General features: G+C 43.0%; 1 protein-coding gene across 1 annotated transcript in view; it reads left to right on the forward strand.

Annotated features, from left to right (window-relative positions):
* Positions 1-15,531, forward strand: part of crb2 (crumbs 2, cell polarity complex component) — a 40,267-nt gene that overhangs the window by 17,345 nt on the left and 7,391 nt on the right. Inside the window, exons 4-10 of the mRNA XM_023958745.1 lie at positions 315-454; positions 645-830; positions 907-1,020; positions 6,365-7,318; positions 10,558-11,102; positions 12,019-12,184; positions 13,165-14,026. Of these exons, the coding sequence (XP_023814513.1) occupies positions 315-454; positions 645-830; positions 907-1,020; positions 6,365-7,318; positions 10,558-11,102; positions 12,019-12,184; positions 13,165-14,026 (2,967 nt within the window). The remainder of the gene's footprint in view (positions 1-314; positions 455-644; positions 831-906; positions 1,021-6,364; positions 7,319-10,557; positions 11,103-12,018; positions 12,185-13,164; positions 14,027-15,531) is intronic.

Below are 15,531 nucleotides of genomic sequence, written 5' to 3' on the forward strand. Positions count from 1 at the left end.
TTTAATAGGAGGGAGCGGGAGGCAGGCAGAGAACCAAACACCTATAATTATAACACACTATTACAAATGAATTGATTAAAAAAAAAGCTTTTGCTATGATTGTAATACTTAAAGAAGCTTGTATTGAGGATTTCTTAATCTTTGTTAACAGTGATACTAATATTGACTCCAAAATTTTGGGAGGGGGCAAGTGTGGGGCAAAGCCTTTTACTGCAGGGCAGCTGCCACCCTTGACCCCCTTAGCTCCGCCCCTGCTCCTGGTCTATCTGGAGCCGGATGTGATGTTTTGTTGTGCGTTTTCTGCTCTGTTGCAGCTATGAGTGTGACTGCGATGGGACAGGGTTTGAGGGCGACCACTGTGAGGACAATATCCAAGAGTGCGCGTCCGACCCCTGTCAGCATGGAGGCACCTGCTTAGACGGCATCAACCAGTACAAGTGTGTCTGCTGGCCAGGTATTGTGCAGCTCAGCACACGCACCACAAACCAGCTGTGGATAAGCATCATAAGAGAGAAAACTGGCAATTTTGTTGCACAATGACCTAAAGAATGTTCTGGAGAACGATGAAGAATTTTAGATTTAAATTTTTATGAAAAACCTTTCAAACCTCCTGTTCTTTGTGCCCCCCACCCCCCTGTAAACAGGCTATGAGGGAGAGAATTGTCAGATGGATATCGATGAGTGTGAGAAAGGTCCCTGCGACAACGGTGGTACGTGCTTCCAGCGCTCAGACGTCCGGAACTACAAGAATCTCCCTGAACTCAGCGTGACCACGTTCAGTTATGGCACTGCAGCTGGCTTCATCTGCCTCTGCATGGCAGGATTTACAGGTAAGTTTCAAAATAAAGAATTAAAAAATCAGAGTTTGTCTTCTGGTTTTGCCTGAAAAACCTGCTCCATTTACAGGCCACAACTGCTCTGTCAACGTGGATGAATGTGAGTCTGCTCCATGTCAGCATGGGGGGCGCTGTCAAGATCTGGTCAACTCTTATCACTGTTTGTGTCCAGACGGCTTCACAGGTAGGAGAAAAGCCTCTGCTCCTCTTCCTATCTTGTCTCTAAACAGGAGATATTTTCTCAGCAGCAGTTCCTCTTTAGATACAGATCGAATGCAGGAGCTGTCCTCGATGACCCTAAGAGAGTCGATGCCTTTGGTATGTGGTCTCTGAGCCAAAAGGCTGCAGCTGCTTTGCAAAAGTTGAATTTGACTTCAATCGAGCACAGGTCTGCAGAGTTACTACAAAATAACACCTGCATTCATTTATAAAGGCAACATTTCAGTTTTCTGAGAAATCATCATCACCTTTGTCAAACATTTCAAACAGCATCGTAGAAGGATCTTTGTTCATGAATATCTAGAAATGCTGGTGTCAGCCACCTGGCTTTTGCCCCATGGGGATGGTGGTGGGTAGCTGAAGAGGGTTTTTTTGTCCTTGGTAACAACTTAAGGCCGTGTCACACAGCCATTAAGTACATTTTGTACTTTTTCCATGTATGAAATTTTGGCCTTTTGTAATAAATGCTTGGCATACGTCATTGTTTTTTGCATTCAGCGATGTGGGAGATGTCCGTCGAGGATTTCGCCCGATGGGTCTTTACGTGAATTTGGTCGGTTGGGAATGAGTTTAGGTGTATCTTATGTAATTGATACACAATTGTTGCGTAAATGTTACTCAGTTTTTGCGAGATGCATACCAGTAGCGCTTTTAGGCACGGGCAGTATCCTACCTGCTACAGGTAGAGTTTAAATGTGGCAATTGACATCATTGTTTATTTTTAAACTTTTATTTTCCTCTCAAACTTTCACTATTTCTTTAATTGCATTGACAGCTGTATATAACATTAGTGGTAACCCTCAGTACATGCCATAACTCATGTGCCTGCTGCAGGTGTTGTTATATAAGTAATTCCTAATGTCGAATGAGCTGTGAAGGTTATGCAGCACTCCGCTGATACTAACGGGACAAAAACAGATCAGTCATTACTTTAATAATCTTTTTTGGCAGCCTTAACATTTCTGAAAAGTTCTTTACCCAGTTAACTGGAGATTTTACCAGTTATGATGGGTTAGTTGTGAGCCTGTTTATATGAAGCTTGTATAGTTTGTAATATTTTATGTTTGATAACTTTTATTATGCGGTGCAGAATTATGTTAAACATCTTTTGTATCTGGCTGCACGGTGGCGCTGTGGTTAGCGCTCTTGACTCACAGCAAGAAGGTCCCCGGTTCAAGTCCTGGCTGGGGGACATGAAAAACACAATATCTTACCTTTCTGTGTGGAGTTTGCATGTTCTCCCCGTGCACGGTTCTGTCCAGGATCTCCGGCTTCCTGCCAAATTCCAAAAACATGTTTCATAGGTTGATTGGCAACTCTAAATTGTCCATAGGTGTGAGAGTGAAAGGGTTTGTGATTGTGGACATTCTACCCTACAACAGACTGGCAACCTGTCCAGGGCGTCCCCTGCCTACACCCACAAGTGGTCGGGATAGGCTCCGGTAGCCCCCTGACCCCAAAAGGGAGTAAACGGAATAGAAAATGAATGAATGACTGAATCTTTTGTATCCAGTTCTCAATTGTAATTGTGTTAGGCTGTTGTCGAGGATAAACAGAATTCTGTTGTCACCCTGTTGGGGGGGGCACCTAGGGATTGTCTCGCATGGGGGGTAATTCACTGATGCATACGCAAATTTTTAGTTTTCCACGATTGTTCCACGTATGTCTAACAGAGTTTTCACAGACGTACAACTGATGTATAACTTTGATATTGCGTTTAAGGCGCATATATCACGTTCATATTACGTAATTGACGCACAAATCAATAATAAATTGCATACAAAGAGTGCAATAAACACACTGCTCATGTTCTATGTTGATTTACGTGTTCTTGTGTGGTTTTATTCATGATACATCTGTGAAAATGTTGTTCACAGACCAGACCACTACTTTTCTCACCTTTTTTCACTTATATTACTTAAATGACCAATTTTCATACGTGCAATATGCGCAAAATGTTCCTGCAGTTCCTGCAGACAGACTTTTAAGCCTGTAAAAGTCTGACCTGACTTACACTGCAAAAACTGGCCCTTGAGAAATAAGTTAAAATTCACCCAATTGATAGATGTTCTTTTAAAAATAAAGATAAATATTAAAAAATTACCCTACCAAGAATTTCTATTTAAGAAAAAACATTCTATTCACTAAGACCTAGTTATTTCGACTAAGATCATTTTGTTGTTGGAAAACTTTTGATAAGATCATTGTTCTTGCAAAACAGAAAAAATGACAATTTTTCTTGAAACAATGTTCTTTTTACTTTCTTAAGTTGCAGTTTTTGCTCTCTTTTGCGTAAGAGAGCTCCAAATAAAACCCAGGGTGGACAGAAAAACCACCAGTGAAGGTCGCAGGACCTCAGCGTCCAGCAAGAAAGGCTTATTTCTCATCCTGCTAATTGTCCCTCATGTGTCCAAAACATTATTTCTCTTTAGAGAAGCTGAGTTTCATTATTTAAACGAGAAGAATAAATGTTGAGATTGAAGATGGTAAGCTTTATCTCTGAATAATTGAAAAAAGTATTTTTGATTTGGAAACTATTTGTCATTGGTTTGTGAAACAAAATGATTGGATCAGAAAGAGGATGACAGTTCATTTGTCTTGAATTACCTTAAAAAATGAGTCTATGAAAGAAAGTATATAGTGGGCATCAATACCCACATTTTGAATGAAGCACAAGACACATGATACAGGAATGTGTATGTGAAAATTTTATCACTTTTGAGCAAGGGACTTATGAGATGAATGAAAACACATGAATAAATATATCAATTATAATTAAATGAAAAAAATAAAAATAAAATTCACCTCTGAGGAGTTGGCAGGACTGCTGATGCACAGCAACCCCGACCCCTTCCCCTCCAACCATGTATCAATGGGATGTATCAAATGGAGCACGGCACACGTCACAAATACGATCTTTTTCAAACAGCATTTTTTAACTGCTCCTGATGTACAATGATTTGAATAAAGAAATAGTCAGAAATGCAGATTTGAGCTTAAATTTTTCTTTGTCCTTCATGATCAGAAAAATGCCACATGTTAAAAACACCCAAAACACACCTCAAGTACAACAGAGGATTTTACACTCATCTCTCATCCTATGAATCAGTGTTTGTGATGTTTCTCCAGTGATCACAATGTTTTGTCGTCTTTATTGTCGTTCAGAGATTAAGACGGAGATTCTTGGACTTGTGGGCTAAACAAATCCTCCTTCCTCTTTATTCAATCCCTTTGTACCTGCACCCCATGTCCTGAAAATTGTCCTCACATAATCCTTCAGTTAAAAAAGGGAAGGTTTGTCCTCATTCCAACTTCATAAACACAGCATCAGCAACAGCCTGAAAGGAGAACTGAACATTTCAAATATGTCTTCAGAACTTATCTCCCGTCTGAAATCTGTGTTTGCAGCTCAGTGAGAGCAGAGGAACAGTAACAGTATGCACTCAGGGCCTCATTATCACTGTTTATGCAGACGTCTTTAGTCATCATTCAGTTTATCTCCTGTTTTCCTGATAAAATGCAGTCCTAGTCATTATTTAGCTTCAGTCATCAGATGAATAATGCTCCTTTTTAATAATGATTTCACGTTCACATGCTCAGGGTTAGATTTCCCTTAAAAATGTTCATGTCCTAAAGGCGTTGAGCAAGCAGCAGTTAAATCAGAACTTTGTTCTTAATTACAGCAAACAAAAAAACACGTCGTAAATGAAATGTGGAGCAACCACATTGCAGATGTAATCATCTTAATCATAACTTTGCTCTCAAACCCTTTTCACTGGTTGTTGACACACATTTTCCCAAACGCTTTGCATTATGAGCTATAACTTCATTTGTGTGTGTGAAGGAGGGTCTAAGGGCAGCGAAGTTCAGGGTCTGTCTAGTTTAGTTTAGCAATTAGCTATGGTTCATATTTTCGGACTGATTCTGTTTTTTTACAATTATTGGTGTTGATCCCGTTGAGACAGCTGTGTTGTGATATTGAGCTAAATAAAGTTGAATTAAATTGTGAGTGTTGTGTACCAGTACGACTCGTGTCTGTGTTGACAGAGTTTATTGATAAAGTTGTAGCACAATTGAGCAATAAAGTGGCACAAACAAGAACAACCCAGTTAACTTTTTTTTTCTCTAAATGCAAAAATGCAAATTTTCCGCTCAGCTATCGTTACAAACCTTACATTATATTGAGGGTTTTAGAAAGTAAGAGCCCACAAAATTTCGAATGAACTGTTACCGCTCCGCATAAACTATTTATTTAAAAAAAGGTCGGTTTTTAATTTGAGCTAAAAAACAACAACACAGCATAATCATATTTAAAAGACCACAGGGAACACTTTAAAAATAGATCAAAAGATCTATCAGAGTGAGACTTTAAAGATTTATGCTAATTTCTTTAAAATGTCTTTCAGAAATGTGACATTTTAGAGCTAAAGATCTTCTAGAGGGCTACTTGCTAACAGAAATGCCACATTTACCACCATGAACCCCAAAACACATGATCCCACGTTTCAGTTTAGCTCTGCTCAGGCACCCAGCACCTCCTGCTGCCCCCCGCCTAAAGCTGGTGGGCATCTGGGGGGGAGAGTTGGTGCGCCGCTGCACAACATTCCTCCTGTCAACGGGTGGGAGCCACATGGAGGCTCACGGCTGAGCTGCAGTCAGAACAGGAGCAAGTGGTGCGAGGGCGGGAAGAACGATTCCAGGGTGGGACGAAGGAGGGCAGAAAGGCGAAGGTGGGCAGGGCTGCCTGGTAATCACTTCTGCGTGTCTGTGGAGGAGTGGAGGAGTGGAGGAAGCTTAGAAGGGAGGCAAAGTGAAGGAGAGGGCTCGGTTGTGTCCTGCCATCACCAGCGGGAAGAACTTTGTCTCGGTGGAGGATGGGTTTCCTGATGCTGCTGCTGCTGCTGTGCTGCGGTGGGCCGTGGTATTTGACAGGTACAGAAACCTCCACACAGAGGAAACGGCGAGCTCTGAATGTCTGGCTGCAGCCTTGGCACAAACAGGACAAACAGCTTTGCTTCGCTTGGAGTACTTTAAAGGACTAAGTTAATGTAAAGTGACTGAGGGCTTAATGCGGCTCTCTGAGGCAACCTGCCGATCTCTGAAGGAGTGAAGTGAGCATGAATATCTGACTGCATCCCGCTGCCCAGTCATCATGACATGCCTTTAATTTGAACGTTTGTAGTTTCCTGAAAGGATTCATTCAATCCAAATGAACTTTGTTTGTCTTTGTACTGCATCTTTTGGTCATTTTAAGTTGAAATATGACTAGTTTCAACACTGACCATCATTGTTGTTGTGTTTTTCTGAAGGTGTACACTGTGAAGAAGACATCAACGAGTGTGCCAGCAATCCCTGCAAGAATGGTGCCACCTGCGAAGACTCTGTCAACTCCTACAAATGTCACTGTCCCAAAGCAGAGGGCAGTCAGGAGCCCTGGGGAGGGCAGGACTGCGATGTCAGACTGGTCGGCTGCCTGCAGCATCAGTGTCAGCACGAGAAGAGCTGTGTTCCCGTCCTGAAGGACGATGGCGCTCACAGTTACATGTGCATGTGTCTGCCTGGCTGGAGCGGAGAACTCTGTAACACCTCCACCACCTTCTCCTTCTCCTCCGAGGGCTACATCTACCTGCGGCTGCCTGGTTCCAAGAACAGGACCAAACGAGGGGCGGATGACAAAAGACAGAGACTCCACATGCAGCTCCGCTTCAGGACCACTTTACCAGACATGCTGCTGCTCTACAGAGGCAGCATGGAGCGCTTTTTCACTCTGGAGCTTGTTCAAGGCTCCCTTCAGGCAAGGGTGAAGTCAGCAAGGGTCCTGCAGGTCTCCCATCCTGGCCCGGTCAATGACGGGAGATGGTATGACGTGACTGTGGCCATGGACGAAAGGCTGGTCATGACTGTTACAGGGCCAAACTGTGAGAAAGGATGCCAGGTAAAGACTCTGGGTCAGAACCACCTGATCTTTCTCCACCCCGGCTTCTTCCAGGAGTTCTATGTTGGAGGAGTGCCACAGGAATACCTGACCAACTCCCTGAGTGGGAAGGGATTCATTGGCTGCATGGAGGACCTTGAAGTTGACCACAAACTGCTGCTGCCCCAAGATCTCATCAGAGAGGACAACAAAGACATGAAACTTGGATGCTACAAAAAGGAGTGGTGTCAGGACGACCCGTGCATGCAGCGGGGACAGTGCGTGGACATGTGGGTGCGTGCCAGCTGCCGGTGTCATCGGCCTTTCTACGGAGAGCGCTGTGAAGGAGGTAACATCTGACATCCCCACCACTCATATTTCTGCTCTGTTTTGAAAGGAAGAATGTGGGGAATGCGCTGCTCGATAAATACCCTTACAGCTAAAGCAGAGGGTGGAGACGTGCAGAAGTCAAACAGAGCCGCTCATTTGGGGTTGTTTTTTAATGCTAAAAACATTAAACTACGTTTTTTTTTTCTATCTGTAGAGAAGCATGAAATCTGCTGCATATGAGTCATAAAACCACAACAGCTCCGCATATCAGGGCCATTTGTGCACTCGGACGATCCGAGCCAAAAAAATACAACAGTGCATCCCCAGAAAGTAACACTGTGTAGCTACAAAAAACAGATTAAAAAATCGATAATAATAAGATACTGAACAACAAATCATAATAGTAAATGTTTCTTTGTTGGGATTTTGAAGCTCATTTGAGAATTTATTTTTCTTGGTCAATTATTTTGGGTTGTAACGGAAAACATACGAACAGTCAAAACACAATGAAATAAAATAAAAATACTTAAAAAAATCAATAAAGCTTAAAGAAATTACAAAAATAAGACATTTTAAAAAAAAACATCATCCAATTTTGATCCCATGGGTTCTTTAGGAATAAATACACTGACCAAAAATATAAATGCAACACATTTGTTATTGCTCCCATTTTTTATGGTATGAACTCAAAGATGTGAAACATTTTCCACATACACAAAATAACCATTTCTCTGAAATTTTGTTCACAAATCTGTCTAAATTTGTGATAGTGAGCACTTCTCCTTTGCCAAGACAATCCATCCCACCTCACAGGTGTGCCATATCAAGATGCTGATTAGACAGCATGATTATTGCACAGGTGTGCCTTAGACTGGCCACAAGAAAAGGCCACTCTGAAATCTTCAGTTGTATAACACAGCACAATGCCACAGATGTCGCAAGTTTTGAGGGAGCGTGCAATTGGCATGCTGATAGCAGGAATGTCCACCAGAGCTGTTGCTATGGAATTGAATGTCCATTTCTCCACCATAAGCCGTCTCCAAAGGCGGTTCCGAGAATTTGGCAGGACATCCAACCAGCCTCACAACCGCAGACCACGTGTAACCACACCAGCCCAAGAGCTCCACATCCAGCATGTCCACTTCCAAGATCGTCTGAGACCAGCCACTCGGACAGCTGCTGAAACAATCGGTTTGCATAACCACAGAATTTCTGCACAAGCTGTCAGAAACTGTCTCAGAGAAGCTCATCTGCATGCTCGTCGTCCTCATCGAGGTCCTCACTCCAGTTCGTCGTCGTAACCGACGTGAGTGGGCAAATGCTCACATGCGATGGCATCTAGTACGTTGGAGAGGTGTTCTCTTCATGGATGAATCCCAGTTTACACTGTTCAGGGCAGATGGCAGACAGCGTGTGTGGCATTGTGTGGGTGAGCGGTTTTCTGATGTCAATGTTGTGGATCGAGTAGCCCATGGTGGTGGTGGGGTTATGGTATGGGCAGGCATATGTTATGGGTGAAGAACACAGGTGCATTTCATTAATGGCATTTTGAATGCACAGAGATACCGTGACGAGATCCTGGGGCCCATTGTTGTGCCGTACATCCAACAACATCACCTCATGTTGCAGCATGATAATGCACGGTCCCATGTTGCAAGGATCTGTACACAATTCTTGGAAGCTGAAAACATCCCAGTTCTTGCATGGCCAGCATACTCACCGGACATGTCACCCATTGAGCATGTTTGGGATGCTCTGGATCGGCGTATACGACAGCGTGTTCCAGTTCCTGCCAATATCCAGCAACATCGCACAGCCATTGAAGAAGAGTGGGCCAACATTCCACAGGCCACAATAGACAACCTGATCAACTCCATGCGAAGGAAATGTGTCACACTTCATGAGGCAAATGGTGGTCACACCAGATACTGACTGGTTGTCTGAGTCCCCTGACCCCCTCACTAAAACAAAACTGAAGATTTCAAAGTGGCCTTTTCTTGTGGCCAGTCTAAGGCACACCTGTGCAATAATCATGCTGTCTTATCAGCATCTTGATATGGCACACCTGTGAGGTGGGATGGATTGTCTTGGCAAAGGAGAAGTGCTCACTATCACAGATTTAGACAGATTTGTGATCAATATTTCAGAGAACTAGTTATTTTTTGTATGTGGAAAATGTTTCACATCTTTGAGTTCATACCATAAAAAATGGGAGCAATAACAAATGTGTTGCATTTATATTTTTGGTCAGTGTAAATACTTTAAAGTCCCACTCTGATCATCTTTTGATCAATTTCAAAATTGTTCCCAGTGATTTATAATTATGATTATGTCTTTTTCAGCTAAAATAAAAAGAAAATTGCATCTAAGTTGTGGGCAAGACTGTTGGTGCAGAGCAAGCCTGCCCATCTCCCAGCATGTTCTTCCTCTAGCTTACAGTCCCTCACACCCCCAACCTAACATTAGCAGTGCAAAAAAAATGCCCTGCAATTTTGGAGATCTCCAGCCGTATAGTATTGAGCCAGATTCCAGCTCAGACGAGGAAAACAAAGACGTTCGTGGATCTGTTTGTGGATGCATCAGAATGGAGCAGAGCAGCGAGCTTGTGTTCCACTCAGCGTGTTTTCTACATCACAAATACGATCTTTATCAAACTACATTTTTGTCTGCTCCTGATTCACAACAATTTGAATGAGGAAAATTCTCAGAAATGAAATTTAAATCCCAACTTCTTTTATGTATGTCCTTCCTTATCAAAAAATGCTGCTTTTGAGGATTAATCAAGTTTATTAAAAAAAACATTGACCAACTTTGACTCCATGGTTTCTCCAGGGTTTAATAGATATTTTTAAGGAAAGAGTTTTGCTGTTGTTTCAGCCTCTCTGTTTTTTTCCGTTTTTTTTCTGTATAGGACATACTTTATACACTCTGTCACGTTTTAAGTGTTTTTTTTTTACCTAAAACGTAGAATAAAGCTGCAGACAGTTTATAATCTGCTAAAAGCACTAAACCTGTTTAGACCAAAACAGTTTGATTGACTGCTCTTTAATAAAGTGGCTACAGGCTTTCTAAACTCCTGCTTATGAGACTAACACACCCCGTCTAATTAAACACAGTTGCTTCATAAACAAACATATTCGTACTCCCCCTTTTTTTCCTTTTTTTAAAGAGTTGGTTTCTGCTCAATGTCTGCTGTGTAACTCCCAGTGTGTTGAAATCATGTCTGACCTTTTTGTCTTTTTTTCCCCCTCAACTCAGAATACCCGTCTTGGACATTTGGCCATGAGAACACCAGCAGCTACTCCGTCTTTAACATCTCAGAGAGCCATGGACAAAACTTCACACTTTCCTTTTTGATGCGCTCCCTCAAACACAGCGGCCTGCTGCTGCAGTTCCAGCGGGAGGACAAGCCCTATCTGAGCATCTATCTGAAGGAGGGCACTGTGGCTCTCTACAGCCCTACAGTCTACACCACTCTGTTATTGGAAGCCAGATCAATCACCGACGGGAACAATCACTTGGTGACCATAAAGGTTCACAATGGCCATGTGGACTTCCCTAAGGCCGGACATCATCGCGCCTTAGGGAATGTGAGTGTGGAGGCGGGAGATGTGGCCTTTGTTGGGGGGCTCCCTGCAGCCAGGAGCATGAAGGCCTGGGGTGGACACTTCAAGGGCTGCCTGCAGGACATTCGGCTGGACCACAAACATCTGTCTGCAGGCACTGGTCCAGAGGGGCTGGAGGCTTATCAAGGCAGCTCAGAGAATGTGCTGCAAGGATGCCAAAGTGACAACACCTGCAAGGTAAATGAATATAGAACAGGTGTGGCTCATCTGCTAAATAATCCTCAGTTTAGTTACATCCCAGAAGACAAATGGACATAAAGAAAGAAGATTTTTATTTGTCATGATACATAATAATTCAGGGTTGTACCATGGTCGCAGTGGTTAGCACTCTCATCTAGTTCGAATCCCAGCTTGAACCTTTTCGTGTGGAGTGGGCATGTTCTCCTCGTGGGTTTTCTCCGGGCGCTATGGCTTCCTACCACAGTCCAAAAACATGCTTCATAGATTAATTGGTGTCTTAAATTGCCCCTAATCCCTTACACATATTTTACATAGTTTATACACAATTATTACATACATCTTACGCAATTGTGCAGGATTTTTGCAAGAAGCCTATGCAAATTTGTGGCTCACCCCTGTACCACTGATGCATAACTTTCATATTGCGTTTATGGCGTACATATCACATTAAAATTACGTAATTAATGCACAAATCAGTAATGAATTGCATCTAAACAGCCCAATAATCATGCACGGTTAATGTTCTAAGTACATTCACGTATGACTAATTTTCATCCGTGCAGTATGAACGAAATGTATGTGGTGGCTATGTGAGACGGTCTTAATACAAACAGCTTTAATCACACACATGTACTGTTTGTTCAGTGTCTTCGATCTAAACGTGCACATAAAGACAGAATTTATTTTCCTTTATGACTCTAAAGAAGTGGAAGCATAAAGAAGTCACAGGTTCTTTTCTTATTGGCTGTTTATAATAGGGCTTTAGCTTGACTGTGTTGCACTTACTTACCCTTTTGAACACTGATCTGGTGATAAATCCCTTTCTTCTACACCCTCCTGCTCAATCCTGCAGCTTCTACTGCTGACAGGTTTTCCGTGTGTAATCCACCCCCCTTGGTTCATCTGTCCACAGGTTAAACCCTGTTTTAATGGTGGTGAGTGTGTGGTCACGTGGAACGACTTCAGGTGTAAGTGCCCTCACAACTTCTCCGGCCAGCGGTGTGAGACGCGTTTGTGGTGCATTGAGAAGCCTTGTCTTCATGGAGTGCACTGCAAGGATCTCCAAGATGGATTTGAATGTGAGTTATACTCTCCAACGTTCTTACAGACTTAAGCTTTGCTTTGATAAACTCATGATCAGTGTGTTGCTAACTACAAAATATGTTTATGATAAGGTAATGATATAGATTTATAGAGGTTATAACTTTATTAAATACAGAAGTACATAATTTTTTTAGTTGCTGTTCGGAAGTGATGAGGTGTTGTCGTTAAGGAATTTGACAGCCATTTGATCAATTTGTCTTTTAAGCTTGGTTTCGATTCAAAATAAAAACAAAGTCTTTACACAAATGACATGACAGCCAGAGCAACTCCAACAGTCTATGTCTGTGACAGCTAAAACCTTAGTTACATCTGCTCTTACGGGTGGATACGGGCTGGCTGGGAATGAAAAGTGGGCAATCCTGTACAGGGCACGAGATGTCAAAGACCGTGTAGAGTGAAAATGTTCATGCGCATTTTTTTCTATAAGCATGCTTCGGCGACAGGTCGTAGCTAACACTTATAGAACACGTAAAGGTGAAGTAGGTGAGACACAGGAACGTCGTATGGATCTTTTATTTTTTCAACCCTTCCATGTGCTGTTTAAGTGTTAAGTGTGCACTCCTTGTATGAAGCCTTACTTGGATAAATTAAGAAATTAATTGCAGTTTGTGTGGACATCCTACTGGCACATACTTGTCACCTGCACACCCCATGCGTGCAGTATTTGCACACGGTCAGTAAGGAGCCAGTACCCGCACCTTACTAATGACTAGAGTGCTGCGTAAAGTACACTGTACAAAATCATCACCCATATGTCATAAGTGCATGAACATTTTCAGTATCCTTACAAATACTTCACGATACACTTACCACAGACACAACAATGGTCCATTTTCATGACATCCCTTAAGGGAGCCGCATGAGCCTCAAGAGAACTGCAAGACTCACCCGCGCCTTTAGTTAGGCTTTACCTAAAGGCCTTTGAGGTACTTACTTACACTCTTCACCTCTACAGGTCTGGGTGAAGCCACTTTCCAAGACAACTCCCTGCGGTATTCTGCCTACAGCTCCCTGCAGAGCCCTGTCAACAACATCACCATTGACTTACGCACACGGGATGAGACTGGGACCCTGCTGCGGTCAGATGGTGGCTCAGAGGTCTTCTGCCTGGGCCTCCTCAACTCCAGTCTTCTAGTCAAACTGGACAGTGGGGCTGGTGCCCCGCTGCTGGCCTTCACAAGTGACAGGACGATCGCAGACGGGGCTTGGCACCACATCCAGCTCAGCATGGTGGAGCCTGCACAGTCTCTGTCTCGCTGGAGCCTCACAGTGGATGGCCAAAGAGCTGGTGTTAGCTTTGGAGTGGGAGGAAACCTCAACTTCCTCAATGAAAGCAACATTTGGCTAGCAGAAAAATTTACTGGATGCTTAGGGGAGGTGAGAGTGGGTGGTGTCTACCTGCCACTAGTGAACATAACAGACGCTCCACAGCAGAGTCAGTTCACCAGACTGGGAGGACATGAGCCAATCCTTGGATGCCAAGGTTCTCCAGTTTGTGATTCCCAACCCTGTCTAAATCAGGGCGTCTGCCAGGATCATTTCAATGACTTTAACTGCAGCTGCCGGCCAGGATGGGAGGGGGAAGTGTGTGAGGCTCAGACGGATGAATGCTCTTCATCTCCCTGTCTCTATGGAAAGTGTAAAGATCTCCTGGCAGACTATCACTGTGACTGCGAGCCAGGATATAAAGGAAAAAACTGTGAGGAAGAGGTGGACAACTGCCTGGAGTTCAGCTGCATCAATGGAGGAAGATGTGAGGAAACTGTGGGAACTCATAGCTGTTCCTGTCCTCCTGGCTTCAAAGGGAAACGCTGTCAGTGAGTATAACTTCCAAGTACTTGCTCATTTTCACAGCTGTTTTTGGTGGTTCATTTGTCATCAAATTACTTTTTGGCGCATGTTTCTAAGGCTTAAGAAGCACACATGTCTTCTTGTTGTCCTGAATGTCACTGGAGTAACAAGTCTGGATTTGAGTTAAACACACATAAAAGACAAACTGACACAAATCCATCCATTTTTTAAACTCGCTGAATCCCTTTCCGGGTCATGGGGCTGCTGGAGCCTATACTAACGACTGTCGGCCAAAGGAAGGGCCGTACCCTGGACAGGTTGCCAGTCTGTCTCAGTGTCAGAAAGCCCCACACACTCACACCTATAACAGCGTAGAATGATGAGCTGACCCACAGTAGTTTTAGACCACATGTGTCAAACTCCAGGCCTTGAGGACCGGTGTCCTACATGTTTCAAACCAACCCTCTATTCTAGCACTTTATTGGCAAAACACACCTGATCCAGGTAATCAGCAGCAAGTAGGGTCGGGTTCCTGAAATAGCAGCTGGATGGTGCCCCTTGAAGCCTCAATTCCGACACCTCTGGTTTTAGACGAAGAAACTGGAGTGCCCAGAAAAAAGTCAGGCTTGGAAGAGAACATACAAACTCCAGACAAAAAAGAATCCAGGCAGGACTTGAACCCGCCTCTTACTGTGAGTCAGAGAGCTGACCGCTACATAACCGCGCAGTAGGAAATTCAAGCACTAAATAGACAGGCTTTAAATTGTGTAGTTGCAAAACAGTGAAAATAAAGGCAATCATGATAAGGCCGCAAAAATACATTAAACGCTAACAAATATAAGACAAGTTTTAATGAAGAGGCAAATAATTTTCCAACTAAATTATGACCAAATCTATTTTTACATCTTGCTAGGTCAAAGGTCAAATGTGTTTGCACAACTCCAACAGCTTTTGAGCACAATCAAAATGTCTCATTTACAGTTCATTTGTAGCCACAGGCACTTTCTGTCTCGCTGATAAAAAAGACATCCAGGCAGCACGTGGTTTGTTTGTGAACATCTTAGTAGAGCAAGGATGTGCTTCGGGCAAACCATGCAACTATCCAATCAGTGAGAAGCTTCATAACCTCCTTAAGAGGTGTGTAACTTGGAGCATTTGACCCATTAAACCCACAGCAGTGCACCTGCCAGGTAAAAGGTTAATAGGATTTGGTAGTACAGGAAACAGATCTACTGGTGTGAGAGGTAAAGGCAAATGCAAGAAATGCAGCAACTGTAACTGAATTTGCAACTTTTGCTAATACAACAAGCAATTCAAATAAACAATATACACACATCACTCTCAACAAAATGTTACAGCGGAGTCCTCCCCTAAACCTTTGGGGTGTGACTTAGCCTTCAGACTTTAATCTTAGCATTATTGAATAATGATTTTTCTGCAAGTTTTATTATTCACCAATTGTGCAGGTTGTCCCACAATTGGGGTATACCTGTAATTATGTAACTATGAGAGATGAAATGAGAAAGAAAAT

This window comes from Oryzias latipes, chromosome 9 (assembly GCF_002234675.1).
Source record: "Oryzias latipes chromosome 9, ASM223467v1".
Taxonomy (NCBI): Eukaryota; Metazoa; Chordata; class Actinopteri; order Beloniformes; family Adrianichthyidae; genus Oryzias; species Oryzias latipes.